Here is a 17,586-nt window from a genome sequence, read left to right on the forward strand (position 1 = left end):
TGCTGGTCCTGTCTCTTTCCTAAAACTGTTCTCACTGCAGCTGCAGTTCTGTGCCTTGGGGTCCCCATATGATGTGAACTCTTGAGGACAGAAATCTGTGTCTGCATTCATGTCTCCCCACTTCCATGCTCCACCTTCCACCCCCATTCCATGGGTTGAATGAGTAGCAAAGCTTTATAAATGGAAAGAGAAGGGAGAGGCAGCTCCCTGCTTCTGAAGGATGCTGGAGTGAGTTGACAACCAGATGTGAGTGAGAATCCCCTGGGCTAACAGCACACTAACCTCCTTACTCCAAGCACTTCACAAGGAAATAGCCACTCCAGCTCTGGGAGAGCAGGAAGCCCCAGGAATTGGTCTCTTTCCTGCCTTGCATACAAAGCAGCAAGTTATTTTTAAGCTGTGGATCATGGGTGGTGCCTCCCTGGGTCTCCCTTCTCCTCCCCTTGCCCCCGACGGCTCCATTCTCTGCCTGGTAGAAACCTCCATTGACTGCAGAGGTGCACGGGAGGAATGCCTAGTGAACGAGGTGGGGCGGAGAGCCAGCCGGGTCCCCGAGCATCTGAAATGCCACCTGCCAGATCCCCGGGAATCCTGGTGGGATTTACTCCCCATCAGCAGGACCCTTGGTACTTGATTGTTTGTAGAGCATTCAACATGTGACAAAACACCATCCGTGGTGACAGCGGCAATGTAAAATTCCTAGGTGGTTTTGTACTTGGTAGAACTCGTCTCCCTGGATTTTATCAACCACCACCCAAGGCACACATCTCTGTTTCACAAAGGAGAAGGGAGCAGGGAGATGAAATCACAGCCCAGGGCCACGCGGCTAAGTGGGCTCGGCTACTGTTATATACCCCGGAGAAAACATGCTTTTGATCAGTCCTTCCCCTGTGCGTGTGAACTCAAAGTAAATAGGAGCTCTTGAAGATGTTATTTTAGTAAGGTGCGGGCCATCTGAATGAGGAAAGGCCTTGGTCCTGTTACCGAAGGTCTTAGAAAGAGAGAAAGTAGCAGGGAGGAGCCAGAAGCCAGTCAACGGAACCTGCAAGAAAACAGAGAGGAAATTGCCCCGTGTTGGAGAAGTCAAGGAGCCCAAGGATCGCCGGGCAGCCAGAGAGCATCAGATCCCAGGAAGAAGTGAGCCTTCGCTAGCCTCTGAAACTGTGAGCCAAAAAATTCCCGCCATGAAGCCAACCTGTTGTGCGGCATTTGTCGTAGCAGCCAGAAGACTAAGACAGCTACTGAGGAAGCAAAGCAAGGACTGAGGGAATTAGAGACTGGGTCCCCATAAGCTTTCTTTAATCATTCAAAACACAGAACCCAGTTCTTGAGCTGTGACCTGCCCTCTCGTGACAGCCTCAGGGGCTTCAGCCTGCTCGGGGGGGCTCTGGCTGTCAGTATCGGTGGCCTCAGGTAGTTGTGATAGCAGCCCGTGATCTCGGGGCGTCTCCGTGAGATGAAAGGGGCTCCCAGGATTGATTAATCTGCCGTGGATGATATGACTCCATATGTGCAAAACCCATTTTGATGTCTGCTCCAAAAAGCTGATTGAGATTTGCTCCAAGTGTTCTGTGTCAAGGGTAAAAGCTCTTTTAAGAAATGCAATTTTGTTAAGGCAATCTTTCAGGTTTCTCTAGGCTCCTGGCTCAAGCCATCGTTAACAGCAGCAGGCTGTTAGAGAAATAAGATCGCTGTGAAAAAGGGAGTTACACCTGACGCCAGCTAAGGACGGGAGAAGAGAAAAACTCCTGCTGGTGGGGGAAAATCTAAGCATGCAGTAGAGGCTGTGCGTTCAGTCAGAAGATTTGAGGGAACTGTGAGAATCAGGAGAATCATGAGTTCTAGCTCAGTGCTGTCACTAACGAGCGTTGCGAACTTAGACGAGACACTTCGCGTCTCTGGGCCTCAACCTCTTCATGTGTGAAATGAAGAGTCTCGACCAAAACAGCATCCTTCAGACGTACTGGCTGGTGACCCATTGTAAGAAATACATTTTACGTGCAATTCAGAACACACATGCCCTGCACGCATATATAGCCAAGACAAGTGCTTTGCAAAATAGTATTTAATCTACTACCTAAAATGCACTCTCGCATGTTCTGTTCATCTAGTCTGTTCTCATCAAAAAGCTGGTCCAAACCCACTGTCTTGGTTTGCCGGGGCTGTGTAACAAATACCACAGGCTGCTTGGCTTAAACAATGGGAGTACATCATGTCACTGTTTTGGAGAGTAGAAGTCTGAAATTGATGTATCATCAGGATCAGGCTTTTCTCTGAAGCTTGTTGCATTCTGGTGGTGGCTTGCCGGCAATCTGTACCTGAGTCTGTCTCTGTCTCCTGACTGTCATCTCCTGTCTTGTACCACTGTGTTCAGAGCCCCTCTGTGTACTGGACAAGGGCCTCCTGATTCAATTTAGCCCCACCTTACCTTACAGAATCTTTGAAGACCCTGTTTACAGAGGGACTAGGGTTTAGGGGTTGCACGGGTCTTTGTGGGGACACAGTTCCATGCATCCTGCCCATTCAGTTGATTTCACAGCTCTGAGCAGCTCTCAGCAGCCCACCCTTTGGAAAACACTGAGCTGGATAATCTCTGAAATTCCTCCCAATATGAAAATTCTTAGTGTCTTCCAGATGAAAGAAAAAAGCCAAGAATGAAGGAGTTCTGAAAAAGCAAATGAGTGGCTCCAGGAGCCTTGTGCCTGAGATGGAAGGTTTGCGGGGGACATTTTGAACACAGGCCAGCCCGATGGTTCACAGAGACAAACTTTCCGGAAGGACTTTAGGCTCCTCATTAAACAAAGATGCCTAAAAGTTAAGAATGCTTCAAAAAAAAGTTGACACGGAGTCAGCTTTTACAAGTACTTAGAATATAGAGATGGGGAGTTTGTGGATCTTTATCGATGGAACTGAATCACCTCCAACAGCTAGGAATGTTGTGTTTCCGGAATGCCATTTGGAGTTTTGGGAAAACATTCTGGTGTTTGAACCTTCCCCATACCACTGAGCCTGGAGTGGGGCCCAGAAATCCTTAATTTTTAAGAGTCCCTCCAGGTCGCTTCTGGGCACATTAAAATCTGGCAATCACGTGCTCTCTGGGCACTCAGAGAGAGACCCCAAAGTTACGGAGTCAGTCCTCGTGGACCCCCAATCAGGAGGAGGCCCCCAGGATGCAGAGTGGCTACGACCTTCCTTCTCAGCAGATGTCTGGTCTACGTGGAAAGGGTTTGTTCTCTCTCAAGTCTGTAGCGTCTTTCAAACTGCCACCAGATGGGGGTGTCTTCCCATAAAAGGAAACTTCTAGGGGTTCGGCAGACAGTGCGAGGAATCCTGCAGCTGATGTCAGCATCTCCAGCGGTGATGAAGGAGGGGCATTTGGACAACCCACTACCGTTAGTCTGGGAGGGTCACTGACAGCAGAGCTGCTCCTTGTCCCCCAGGGGACTGGGCATTGCGGCTTTTGTCACCTTCGCAACGAGCCGTGAGCAGGGCGGCTGGCTGGCACCAGGCCCGGCCAGAGTGTTGCGTGCAGGCGGGAGCCAAGCGGATGCGGCCCCTGCCCCTTGGAGGGGAGCTTATGGTCATTTGTAAGGGGGTGGTTTAGAATGAAAGGCACCTCAGCCTTGGCCGACTCCAGAGAAAAAGGCAGGAAAGCGAGTCTGGAGAGGAGGAAGAGGAGGGAAATGACAGGTCAGAGGGGGGCACGCCGTCTGTCCCAGGGGCTCAGCTGTGCTCCCCTGAGGCACTTCTGGGACAGTTGGGGGCTGAATCAGGTGAACTGTAAGAGGCAGAGTGGAGAGCAAGGGGAGACCCTAAGAGGGAGCTGAGTCAGGGGACCCTGAGCGGCCAAGTCGGGGCTGGGGGGAGCCTGGAAGCTGAGTCAGTTGGGGGGCAGCTCTAGGACCAAGTCATGGAGGGCCCAAGGCTGTTTGCTGGCTGTGACCAAAGCAGACTCCCATTTATCTACTTTCTTATAAAAAATCTGATGTTCCTAACTGTTCTGGTTTGCTAGAGCTGCTGTTATGCAAAGGGGATTTATTAGGTTACAAATTTACAGTTCTAAGACCATAAAAATGTCCAAACTAAGGCATCAACAAGAGGACACCTTCACTGGAGAGTGGCCAGTGGCATCCGGAACACCTCTGTCAGCTGGGAAGGCACGTGGCTGGCGTCTGCTGGTCCTTTGCTCCTGGGTTGTATTTCAAAATGGCTTTTTCCAAAATGTCTCTGGGCTTCTGTCTTCTGTCTTCGCTCCTCTCTCTCAGCAACTGTGTGTCCTTGCTTCTTTTTCCCAGGGTGTTTCTCTCTAAGCATCTGGGGGTCCTCTTTAACTTCTCCAAGGCAAACTCTGGGCTCCATCTCTTAGCTTAGCATCTCCAGACATCCTTCTCTCTGCATCTCCAAGTGTCTCCAAGCATCAGCGTCTGTGTTAGCCCCTGAGCTCTCTTGAGGACTCCAGTGAACCAGTCAAGACCCACCCTGAATGGGCGGGGCCACACTCCATGGAAATAATTTAATCAAAGGTCTCACCCACGGTTGGGTGGGTCACATCTCCATGGAAACACTCAATCAAAAGGTTCCACCCTAATCAAAAGAGTAATAAGTCTGCCCCCACAAGAATGCATTAAAGAACATGGCTTTTGTGGGGGACATAATAGATTCAAACCAGCACACTAACAACAACAAAAAAAAAGGATATAGGGATATAGGATGGGAAAGAGAGGAAGGAAAGAACTAGAAGGACAAAGCTTGAAACCCCAGGATCACCCAACTCCTCTCCAAGCATAAAACTGTCTTCTGCCCTCACAGTAGGAGGCAGTGTCCTTTCGGGGGAGATGGGGGGGCCCCTGTCTCTCCATTTGGACCAGGGAAGTAAGAAAACTTGGCAGCCTGAGTGGTTCCAGCCAGGAATCCCCCGAGGTTTGGGGCACTGTTGTGTTCTCAGCACCTGGCACATAGTAGATGCTGAACAAATAGCCCTGTCCCGAGGTTGTGTGATCTCCTGGCATCCATCCTGCAGTTCCTTGTTGAGTTACAAGGAGCAGCCACTGTGCTGAGTGCTCAGGGATACAGTGGAGGGATGTGGTTTCCGCCTCGGAGAGCTCCCGGTTTGGACAGTCAGGGAGGCAGACCCCTGAGCAAATCCAAACCCAAAACCGGAAGCCCCGAGGAGGAAGGAGGTAGCCGGTGGGTCTCTGGGCGAGTTTCACAGGCTCCAGTAAAGCACGTCCCAGGAGCTAAGGTGATTTGTCTGAGCCGAGACCCAGTCAGGGGCCTCTTCTCTCCAATCTCCCTGTTGGACAAGCCGGGACCTCTGCCCCAGACGCCATCCTGACCCGTGGGGAGAGGAAGTGCCGCCCCCCCTCCCCACTCACTTGCTGCTGATTCTCTGGGGTCCTGAACTTGTGCCCCCCTCTCCTTGGCAGCTTCACAGTGAGGTGGAGAAGCCCCTAATGAACTTCCGAGAGAACTTCAAGAAAGACATGAAGAAGTGTGACCACCACATCGCTGACCTCCGCAAGCAGCTGGCCAGCCGCTACGCCTCGGTGGAGAAGGTGAGGGGCCCAGGCCGTGGCCGGGGTGGAAAGACGGGGCCCTGCTGGAGAAGAAGGGTCAGGGGAGTACTGGGAAAGCCAGCAGTGGCTCCGTGTGCCAAGGCCAAGCTTCTGTGTCCCCCATGGGCTGGGATCAAGAGGGAGGTACAAGCCTTAAACCCACGCCCAAGCATCCCCACCCAGCCAAAGGACAGGTGGGAGCTGCCTCCCGTCTGTGCTTGGGTGAATACCTGCAGGGGTGGAGAGGGTGAGGAGAGGCTGCAGCTGCAGGGGGAGATGGAGGGAGTCTGGGGGTGGGGGGGCCCCTGAGCTAGGTTGACCCAGGCTTTCGGGGGACACCAGGCCCTGGGCCTGGTGCCTTCCGCTGGTCCTCACCTGGCGCTTTCTCTCCTAAGTCCTTCTCTGAGCCCAGAGGCTCACCTTCCTACTTGGAGATGGGCAGAGCTGTGGGTGGTGGGACCCCTGGGGCTGACCCTGAGGGGCTGTGATTTTAGGACTGCCTGGGTCCCCCAGATCCAATGAAAATGTGATCTGAGAGTCTTGCTCTAAGCCAGGGCAAGATGCAGTTGAAAGGGTGGTGGGAAAGTTTTGGTAATGGGTGAGGGGGATGTAGCACAGCATTGTGGATGTAATTACACTGAGTTGCACATTTGAAAGTAGTTAAAATGGGAAATATTGCATTGTATATGTGTTACTACAATAAAAAGTAAATAATAATCATAATAATAAAAAGATGGCGTTCAGAGAGCACTGGGCAGGGATGAGACCCAAGCTGCAGTCCCTGCACTGTCATCAGCTAGCCTGGTGGTGCCAGGCCAGCTGCTTGCCCTCTCTGAGCCACTGTCCTCAGCCATAAAAAATGGGAAATTAGGGACTGGAAAAAGGAGGCCCCTCCTGGCTCTCAGCTCTATGGGCAGCTTCTCCGTGTGTCCCACCCCAGGCCCGGAAAGCCCTCACCGAGAGGCAGAGGGACCTGGAGATGAAGACCCAGCAGCTGGAGATCAAGCTCAGCAACAAGACAGAAGAGGACATCAAGAAGGCCCGGAGGAAGTCCACGCAGGCTGGTGAGCGCTGGGGCCGGCGTCCTGCCCGCCTGTGAGCGTCCTTAGCTGGTTGCAGAAGCAGGGGAAGGAGAGGGCTGGGGGTCTCCGGGAAGGCGTGTCCCCGCTTCGGAAGCATGCAGAAGGGAACACCTCATGCCCTCGTCTCCAAGGAGGTGCCCGGTTTCCTCTCCCAGCGAAGGAGGACTGGAGGTGACGGGGTGGACAGGGAGGCTGCTTCCAGGCCATGGTGGGGTGAGGGTGCTCCATGGGCTCCCCGGTGATGGCACTCACTTTCTTGCCCAAGCCCTGAATCTCTGACCAGGAGATGGACATATGCACCCAGAACTCTGGGGCTCCAGCCCTGCATGGAGCCCACGGGAGAAGCAGGAGCCCCCAGCTCCCTGCCCACCCAGGGTGTGGTGCTCCAGTGGTTCACTTCTGACGATGGCCCCTGCCCCAGAGAATAGAGACTAATCTTGTTTCATGAAATAATCCCATTCCCATCCTGCTCGTGGTTTCTGCTTCCACCTAGTGGCAAACATTAGCAACTGCACAAGGAAGAGGTAGAAGGCCAGATAGATTTTTGTGAAAAACAAAATCTTTTTACAAGAAGCTAACCTTCACTACGTGCAGGGACACTGCATATTGTCGTCCAAGGTTAAGATGTGTGCTGTAGAATTAGGGTTTGGATTAGATGGTTATTAGGTCTGTTTCACCTCAACTTCCGATGAACCTATTAATAATTCCATTATATAAAGAAGCATCCCACCTTACAGACGTTTTGAAATAAAGTGATATAGAAATAAGTCAGTAACAAAGTAATGTGGCGTAAGCACATTTAACATGCAGATCTCTTAACACATAATAATTAATTACTGAATCCAGAAGGAAAAGGCATAATATTCGTATTGGGAATGGGAAGAGGGAACCCAAGGAGGAGAAAGACTTATTTAAATTATTTCAGTTTATTAAGTTATTAAATAGAAAATTGTTGCAGAAACAATATCGATATGTGGAAAAAACTTTTAAGGCACACGTAAGAATGTAAAATCTTATTTGTCAGAAATAATCACCATCAATACTTCCTAGCGTTTAATTTTTTAACTAGTTGCATTTAAATATGTACAAATTAATTTGATTAAATATACAAATCAATTAGTTTAAATTTCAACTATTTGCGTTTAGATATATGCAAATTAATTCGATTAAATATGCAAATTTAGTTTAATTTAACTATTTGTGTTTAAATATATGGAAAAATAATATTTTAATTTAAATATATGCAAATTGATACTTGCATTGACATATATACAACTTAATTAGATCATATACTCTATGTTCTGAACTAATTTTAATTAATGTATCTTGGATATTGCTGTTCTGTCACCTCTAAATCTTTAACCCATCTGCATTCATGCACCTCAGGCTCTTTAATAGTTGACCGGTATCCAATTGCATGGATGTATCCAAATTTATTTCATCATTCCCCTAATTGATTTTTTTGGACTTTTGGATTGTCTCCATGTGTTTTCCAATGTCGGCAATGCTGTATTGTTGTAAATGTGTCTTTGTGTGTGTGTGACCAGGTCTGTATATGCAAAGAATAAGATGTGGAGTCCTGGGTCCAAGGGTTTTAGTAATTTTGATGGATATTTCCGAATGGCCTTCCAGAGAGACCGTGCCTACCAGTTACTTCTATGAGTGCCTGTTTTGCTAAACTCTTATCAACTCTGTGTGTTACCAGACTCTGAAATCATAGCTGCCTGGTGAGAAAGAATATTTTGTTTTTAATTTACATTGCTTTATGAGTAAGGTTGAGTGAGCATTTAAAAAATGTACTTATCAATCATTTGTGACTTGTTTCCTTAGGACTGATTAACTCATATCCTCTCCCCATTGTCTTGTTGGGTGGCTAGTCTTGTTCTTATGGATTGATTGATAAGCATTCTTTATACATTGGGGAAATTAGTCTTTTGTCATTTGAATTGCAAGTGATTTCCCTAGGTTGTTTTTTATCTTTTAATTTTGTTCTTGCTTTTTATTGTTGTTGATTGATTGATTTGATTTTTCCTTGTTTGTCTGTTTCTTGTTGCTTTTCTGTACCATGATCTTTTCTCTTATGGCTTCTAGGTCTTGTGTCTAACCATTCCAAGGTTATTTAAAAACAAAAAAAATCACCTACTTTTTTTTCCTTAATTAATTAATATATTTATTTATTTTTGGTTTCAAGTGGGATTTTTTTTTAAACAATTAAATATTTGATCCTTCAGACATTTATTTTCCCTCACTCCACTCCTTTAACCATATTCCACAAGTTCTGGTTTATATTATTTTCATTTCTGACATTTTCTAAGTATTTTCCTGTTTGGGTTTTGCTGTTGTGTTTGATCCCAGAGTTGTTTCAAAGGAAATCTTTAAATGTCCATGAGCAGGGGCTTTGTTGCTGTTTTCCAGTATTGTGATTCATTTCTAATTTTACTGCGTTGTCATCAGATAACGTAGTCTGTGCTGTTTCTACAGTTCAGAATTATTGTGTGAGGAAAGTGACTAGTTTTTAGACATAACTCTTAAAAACGTTCCCTTTTTTGAGCACTTAATGTGAGCCAGACACCAAGCTGGGTGCCTCAGGGCACTCTCCCCGTAACCTTCACCATCCCCTTGTGGGGAGAGATTTTATCCCTTTTTGCAGGTGAGGACACCGATGACAAAGCATTAGATGAGGAACTTTCCCAACACCTAGTTATGGAGCGGCAAAGCGAGAATTTAGCCCTCACTTATTCTGAAGACTGCAGATAGCCATTTTGCTGGACAGCCTATTGCTCAGAAAATGCCAGCTTTTCTCTCCTCTCTTTCCTTTTCCTTCCCCTCCCTTGAGAGGGTTTTATGAGGCCAAGACTTATGGAAGGGAGGACAGCTGTATCCTCAGGGGACTTTACATCAGTTCATCATTGTCGTCATCATTGTCATGCTCGTATTAATATGGTGCCAACTCTTGGCCCAGTCTGTGTGCCACATACTTGACATATATTATTTCATCTTCATAATGATGCTGTGAAGGTATAATTATTATGCCCATTTTACAGATGAAGAAACTGAGTCCCAGGCAGCTACTAAAATAGTGGAGCTAGAATAGCAACCAAGGCATTCTGGTTCCAGAATCCATGTTCTCAGCTGATACTGATCAAAAGGGTCCAATTTCAAACCCTTGGACTGCCAACAAGAGAAGACTCATTCTGCTTTGCCTCCTCTACTTTCTGCTGCTGCAGAAGTTCCTGAAGCATGTCCTCAAATCAGGATCACCCAGTCGGGCTGGGGAGTTGTATATCTTACATTTATAGGATGACATCTTGATCCATCCTCGGCTGGGCATGGGCTCTTGGTGGGAAGTCCAGTTCAGCCCCCCCTTGGAATCCATGGCCCAGTCAGTGGCCTTGGACCAAGAGCAAAGCAAACCAGATCCTTGGTTTGGGCTCAGCACTTGTGGTGTGGAGCCTGATCTTCCCGATATGTGGCATGGCGAGTGGTGCATCACGGGGTAGCACGAGGTGTACCGGGCAAGGTTTCCAGCCAAGCCTTGGCTTCTATGGAATTTCCACCCAACTCTCCCTTTTTTCTCGCAAATGCTTCTCCAGGCACACACACACTAATTACCGGAGGATCTCATTAAATTGCATTTCTGATTTGATAGGTCTAGGGTATGTCCTGACAATCTGCATTTCTGGCAAGCAGAGCTGTTCGTCCACAGACTGTGCTTTGTGTAGCACAAGGTTCTGGGACAGTGGTACACTTAGTGATTTTTGCAGTTACTTTACAGTTTTCTTTTTAATTAGAAAAATGTCTCAAATATTCATACAGTTTCAGAGAACAGTATACCAGCCATCAAGATTAGAGTTATGCTTGTATCAGATCTCTCTCTCTCTGTCTCTCTCATGAAATAAAATACCATAGAAACAGCTAATTCCCTCCCACCCATCCTCTCTCTCTTCCCCAAGGTAACACTAGCGTGAAGTTGGTGTGTGGAGTTCCGATGGGTGTTTTTACACTGTCACTGCCCACAAGTGAGCTAGAAACCATCAGAGATTTATTTCCTGTTCCAGAAAGACATCCTGTGGCATGCATGTGCACACACACATACACATACACAATTTGCAAGCTTCCTTCTTTAGTGAATTAGTAGCAAGTTGCTCATGACACGTTTTAACTAATCGGTAGTCTCCAACGTGCAGCAAAACCGCCATCTTTAGACAGAAGCATTTCTTGGGTTCGTGACAGGGTTGAGAGTCCTTGGACTGTAACTCCCCCTCCACCATTCTGAATTCTTGGTGTCTGGGTCAAGTTCAGCTGGACATGGAATGAAGCTGGTCTTGTGGTGCTGGGTGGTCTCCCCACCTTTGCTCTGCCCTCCCCCCTCCCCTCACCCCTCACGTTCCAATGGCCTCCATGACCCCAGGGAGAGGAGTGGGCCAGGCCCTGGGGTGCAGGCGGGAGAGGGCAGCCACAGCAAGCACCGGGATGGAGCATAATGGGGGCCATCGGCCTTTTTCAGGAGATGACCTGATGCGTTGTGTAGACCTCTACAACCAGGCCCAGTCCAAGTGGTTTGAAGAGATGGTGACAACCACACTGGTAAGTGATCAGAGACGTGTGAGCGTGTCAGTACCTGAGCCAGTGCCCAGGAAGCCCTGGGGGGATGGACAGTGGGCAGGGAGTGACGGAGTGGAGGTGACCATACAGATGGCCATTAGAACCTCTCTAGTGTCGGGGGCAAGACCTCCAGCTTGGGGCCAGTCTGTGTGGGTTCAAATTCCACTCTACCACTTCCTAACTGTGTAAACTTGGACAAGGATGAGTTTTACTGTAGCCTCCTTTGGCTGTCCTCTGAGAGGCCAGGGTCAACAGAGGTTGCCCCCAACCCAAAGGTGGCTGGACGGTGGTCCCTTTAGAATGGATAGCCAAGTTGTGGGTAAAGTAACACCCCAACCCCTAGCCCTGAAGATTTGCTGTTTTAGGAGTTCCTTGCGAGGTATACAAGTGGGTGCAGGAGGGGAGGTGGACTAGGGGAATGGGGAGGGCAGGACTTCATGACCCAAGAGGTTGAGGAGCAGGTGGCAGACCCTCTGACACCCTCTGAGTGTTTCTTGTAATGGGGCACTAGCTCCTTGAGAGTGAGCGCCCACGAGTGACAGTGAAGTGTGGATGGTCCTTGGGCCACTGGGCCAAATGGAGTTAAAGCATCACACCAGGTGCCCCGAAGCCACCCCCAGTACAGGGCTGGCCCGGCCACCTTCCCCAGGGGTCAGCCCACCAGAGCAGATGAGGCGTCATCATCACCAGAGACGGTGACCTAGTTAACCTCCTGGTTAATCTGCTAACTAAGCCCCCTGCTTTACCCGCCTCCCCAAGTAATCACTTGGGTAGTGACCTAGTTGTGCATTTAATAGCCTGATCCCCTAAATTCCAAAGACACGGAACCATCTAGAAGCCAAAGGACAAACCCTTCCCGCCTTTCCCTTTGACAGTGGGGCTCCACTCTCCTCTGGCCTGGTCTCTCTTCTTTCCGCAGCACTGGAGAGAAGCCTGGGGTGGGCAAAGGCGAGGAGGCTGCTCAGCAAAGATCCAGGGACAGAGCCCCAAGGGCTTGGGGCACGGAAGCTCCCATGGGTCCCCCACCCTCCACCCCATCGGGGTGCTGGAGCGGAGCTACACTGACCCAGAGTCATGATCGAGAGTATGGTCCCCAGCTCCTCCCTTAATTCCGTGTTGCTTCTAGAGAGTTACGTTACCTCTGTAGGTGTCATTCCCCTTGTTTGGAAAATGGGGATAATAACAGAACCTCTCTCTCAAGGTTTTTATGAGGACAGTTAAGTAATGTGTGTGAAGCTTTTAGCCCTGTGCCCAGAAGAACAGGCTTTTAGTAATAATAGCTGCTGCTGTCATTGTCATCATCATCATTCACCTCTAGATCCCAGGCGAGTTACTGACCCTTTTTGAGCTCAGGTTCTTCATCTGGTCCCAAAGGGTTAAATGGGATCAGGTATATCTGATGGTGGCCACAGCACCTGGCCGGGTGTAAGTGTAAGCAGCCCTGACTTGGGTCTCGTGTGTGTGGTGGTCTGGGACCTGCTCAGTGGGAAGGGACATGCTCAGGGGTCTCTGGTCTCTTACTCGGCAGGAGCTGGAGCGGCTGGAGGTGGAGAGGGTAGAGATGATCCGGCAGCATCTGTGCCAGTACACACAGCTGCGGCACGAGACAGATATGTTCAACCAAAGCGTGAGTTCCTTGCCCTGGGCTGAGGCCGGCCGGGCCCCTGGGGAGCCCCGGGTGGGGTGGGGTGGGGGGAGCCACCTGGCACTGTGACGTGGTGGCCTACAATAGCCAGCCCCAGATGGACCTGCCCTGAAGGTGGGAAGTGGGCAGGATGTTTGGGCCTGGAGCGACCTCTTGAGATCAACTGGTCCAGATTGTTCCGGAAGTCCCCGTGAGTCCATCCAAAGCACAAGGAAGAGATGCGCACAGGAGAAAGAGGCTTCCAGTAGTTAAAATGGCTGAAGATGTTATTACCTCTCCTGGCAAATTTCTGACCAAAGTACACTTCTAGACATTAAAAATATCTAAAGCTAAGGCTCCATTTATCCTACTCTCTGATGATGAGTGTGGGGACAGATGGAGGAAGAGATCAAAGACCATGAGCCTTTAAGGCCACCCCGCTCTCTCAATTCCTAGACAAGGGCCCCTGGAACTAGCGTGGTGAAGAACCCTCCTCAGATGACAAACACCGAGTATGGGAGTTCTGGTCTACCCGCTCTCATAGCCCTCTGTGTTCTGTCCCTTAAATGGGCCTCCCCTTGGGGCTCCAGGACCTTCTAGAGAGACTGCTCTACTAGGGGCAAAGGTGAGAGCAACAGGACCCGATGGAGACATGTCCTCTGATAGTGTCCTCTTCTCTGTCTCTTGCAGACAGTTGAGCCTGTGGACCAACTGCTTCGAAAAGTGGACCCAGCCAAAGACAGGGAGCTGTGGGTCAGAGAGCACAAAACCGGCAACATTCGCCCCGTGGACATGGAGATCTAGATGGGCATGTGTGGCCCCGGGGGGTGGGAGGGGGGGACTCCCACCGTGGGGCCAACTGCTTAGTGGAGCTGCCCTCCCACCCCGTGACCTGGTCCACGCTGAGAAGAGGCGAGAGTGTGGGCTGCAGCTGGTTGTTCCAGAAGGGCCACCTGGACAGCCCAGCTGTGAGCTCCCCAGAATTCCCAGGCCAAGAAGACAGATTCACAGCCCTGCCACTGTCTCCGAGGCTGAAGCCCCAACTCATGTGCTGTGCTCACCACTCTGAGAACAAACTGAGGCTGGAACTTTCTGATCTCTGTTGAGCTCAGTAGGTGTTTCCTCCTCACCCCTTGAGGAGCACACCTTCGGCCACCTGTTCAGGTTCTTGTGCCCCTGGAAGCCCCAAGGTCCATTCTCCAGCTTTAGAGTATCAAGGGGTAGGTCTCTGTCTCCAAGCCCAGTGTCAACATCCGGAGAGTGGACGGAAGGTACCAGTCAAGAGACCCCCCCCCCACACCTGGAAGTCTTTGCAGCCCACCCTCTTTAATATTTCTCTTGCATTCTGGGGGCCCATGTCCTGGCTTTCCATCCCCTGGGGTCTTGGGAAGAGGGCCTGGCTCCTGTCTTCACAGACTGACCCTCCCTGGAGAGATCAAGATGGAACTACCTCATTCGGCAAAGTAGCCCCAAGTCGGAGCATTGAGTTGCGTTTCCTATTATATCAGGCGTCCCTTGTGAAGTCTCCCTGGAAACCCTAAACCACACATCCCTCAGCTGCTGCCCCAGGGAAGCTTCCAGACCCTTTACTCCCCCTCTCTCCCAGTTTCATTAGAGGAAGCTTTCCAGAGTTCTCCGGTATCAAGAGCTTGTCCAGCTAAGGCTCTGGTGTTGGAAGTGAATCAGCTCATCTCAGTGGCCAGGAGAACAGGGAGGGCCACTGTGGTCCATCTTCCATCGCGTCCTCAGAGCCCTTTGCTGCCCTCAGCCCCTGCTCTCCTTGGTTAGTGGGACTCCATCTGTCCTGTGTGGGAAACAGGTCAGGGCAAGCCTTTGTCCTCTCCCCAGATGGCTGGGCCTGCTTGGGCATGCCCCGGTGGGGACTATGGTGTCTTATAAGGTTTTCTCCCCACAGGGGCTGGGGGATGGGGGGGGGACTTAGGTGTCTGAAGAGGGCAGGACCCACAAGCACTGCAAATTCTCTGGTGGCCTTGGCAGGCAGGATCTCGCCACCTTGGCCTCTGCTTCTTCTGCACGTCCCAGAGCCTGCCCCGGGCCCTCCCCTCATGCCGGCCCTGCCTCTCCTCTTTCTCCATGTTCTGATTCCTGGAAAGCTTGGTCCCAGTGTGACTTCACCAGCTTTCAGCCTTGCCAATGGCTCCTTGATCATCATTTTCTCCCTTTCTCTATCACAGCAAATGTGTTCTCCAGTGTATTAGTCCTGAGAATCAGCCCAAAGGGTCCTGGGAATAGTGAAGTGACCTGAAGGAGGTCACACAGTCAAGAGGCAGGTGTAAGCTGGAACCAAACTTCCAAGAATCCACTTTTTAAAATTAATCTCTCCTATTTGTTACTGTGGATTTATAGGACCTGTACTTCTCCCATGAGGGTAGATTCCTAAGAGAACAAACTCAATGGTCTATCAGTATGTGCTAATGACTTGTTTATTACTAATCTGGACTCTTTGGACTCCTCTTCCACTGAGTCAGAATTTCTCTCTGACTCAATGCAATGCATAAGAAAGATGCCTAATAGACAAAAGTAACCCAAAATTCATCACTTTCCTCCTCTTGTTGAAACATCCTAACCCAAAAAGGCTGATGTAAAGATAATGTTGGATCTTTCCATGGGATGGAGAACCAGACCTTGTGCCGTGACACCAGCTACTGTTTTCAGGAAATTATTTCTTGGTTTCCTCATTAAAAATGGGTGCTCATAGTAATTGCTTTGTGGCTTAGTAAACTAATTTGTGGATGATTTTCAAGTAGCAGAGCCAATAGCCCTGTCGTGAGCCCAGATATTTTGAGTGTGAGGTGGCTTCTTGACTTTGTCTTCTTTTTTCCCATCTGGGGATTCCAGAGACCTCTGCCCATTCCTGGGGCAGAGTGAGCCTTCTTGTGTCTCCCAGGATAACCAAAGTTGGGCTGGCATGGCTCCTCTCCATTTTCTGTAGTTGTCCTTCCCCCCTTACCCCCCTCACCTTGAGCCTCTTCTTTTTTCCTGTCTTTATTAATTCATCAGACATTTATTAGGGCCAAGCATCATACTGAGATATGGGGATAAGATACAGTTTCGTCCTCAGGGAAGCCCATGGTCTCTTGTTGTGGGAAGACTTCTTTTCCCCAGGGGTCTTACTCTCTGTAGAATTCATATGTTTCAGAGGTACTTTCCCTTGTGCTGATTGATCTGTCCATCTGTCCATCCATTCAGTCACACATTCATTCAGCAAATACTCAAGATGAGCCAGGCATTGTGCTATTGTAAATAGAGCTACATACAAGATGGAGTCGCCCCTGTTCTATTTTCCATGTGGAGAGGAGGGTGTTTAGATCTTTCTGGAGAATCGGATCATTGCACCCCTTCCACATTTAACCTTTAGTTATAAACTATGGCCATGAGGTACTGATTGACCTTGTGGATGGAAAGCAGACAGCAACACGTTCAACCTGACCCTCACAGTCCATATCCAATCCCAATTTCTGAAATTTTGTTTTGTTGTGTTTTAAATAACTTTACATGGGAAGAATGACATCCAAGCAATGCCACTGAGTGCTGCGAAATGACACAGTGAACTGGGCTCCTCCTCTGGGTGAAATCAAGATTAGCATGAAGTCTAGAAAATCTAAAAATGCCCTTGAGAGTAGCAAACGCACTCAACTCTCTGGGACGTGGCAGTGCTGGTTTTTGGTTTTGTTCTTAGGTTGTACAAGGATCTTGCTGGGGTTTATTCACAGAGTGGGTGATAGTTGAGAACATCCGTTGCTCCCATTTCTGGGAGCAGGTAGCCCCTTCTATCTGCTCCCACCAGAGAGATACAACTCAAGACTAATGGTGTTCAAAGTGAGTTCATTGCCATGACAACATCCAAGAAAACCCACATGTGACCTTGTGTAACAAGGGCTTTTGATCAGTATTGCAAGTTTTAGGCCAGTGGGAATAGCGTGGTCAGCTGCCCGGAGGTTCTGCAGATGAGATGACTTGGGGCCTCCTTCCCATCTCCACTCGAAAGCCTTGGCCTGTTTCTCCACCCATCAGGGCTGATTAATGACTGGGGAGCAAACAGAAACAGTGTGCAAATTCACCAACCAGGGGTTTGCTTCTATTCACTTGGTGCAAACCAGTCACTTACTAGATTAGTGGATGGCTGCATAAGCATCTTGGCTGAGCACAAGGTCTCTTCTAGGAAATATAAGCATAAAATGCCATGGACATCAAAGACCTTGGCTTGTTGAGGCAATTTTATTTCCCGCTGTGAGTAGCCCTGACAAGGAACATTTACATGGGATTATGAAGACCTGTTCCCTACTGTGGAGGTAGAAGAAGGGACTTTGCAAATGTTAAGTGGGACACACGTGAGCAGCATGCTCATTTAGCCAGAATGCCTTCTTAATCCAGTAGATCTTCCCCATCCCCACAAGGTCCACTACCTTTTTTCCCCTGGGTTTATTGAGCTTCCGTACAGTAAAATTCATTAAAAAAAAAAAAAAAAAAACTATACAGTTCTGTGGGTTTTGACAAACTTAAGCAGTTTTGTAATTGCCACCAAAATCAATGTAATGTTTCCATCACTCCAAAAAATTCCCATGCTTTTTGGTAGTCAAGCTCCTCCTCCCACCCAACCCCTGGCAACTGCTGATCCGCTCTCTGACCCCATAGATTTACCGTTTCTAGAGTGTTCCATAAATAGAATCATGTCGATGTAGCCTTTTGAGCATTGCTT

General features: G+C 49.1%; 1 protein-coding gene across 5 annotated transcripts in view; it reads left to right on the forward strand.

The window, feature by feature from the left end:
• GAS7 (growth arrest specific 7) overlaps positions 1–17,363 on the forward strand; it is a 202,196-nt gene extending 184,833 nt beyond the window's left edge. For all 5 annotated transcript variants that reach the window (XM_037810088.1, XM_037810090.1, XM_037810092.1 and 2 more), the window contains exons 10-14: positions 5,427–5,555; positions 6,496–6,619; positions 11,145–11,224; positions 12,771–12,869; positions 13,557–17,363. In XM_037810088.1, coding sequence (XP_037666016.1) covers positions 5,427–5,555; positions 6,496–6,619; positions 11,145–11,224; positions 12,771–12,869; positions 13,557–13,670 — 546 coding nt within the window. In that variant the 3' untranslated portion in view covers positions 13,671–17,363. The remainder of the gene's footprint in view (positions 1–5,426; positions 5,556–6,495; positions 6,620–11,144; positions 11,225–12,770; positions 12,870–13,556) is intronic.
• The last annotated feature ends 223 nt before the right edge of the window (positions 17,364–17,586 follow it).

Source organism: Choloepus didactylus, chromosome 18 (assembly GCF_015220235.1).
Source record: "Choloepus didactylus isolate mChoDid1 chromosome 18, mChoDid1.pri, whole genome shotgun sequence".
In the NCBI taxonomy this organism is placed as follows: domain Eukaryota; kingdom Metazoa; phylum Chordata; class Mammalia; order Pilosa; family Megalonychidae; genus Choloepus; species Choloepus didactylus.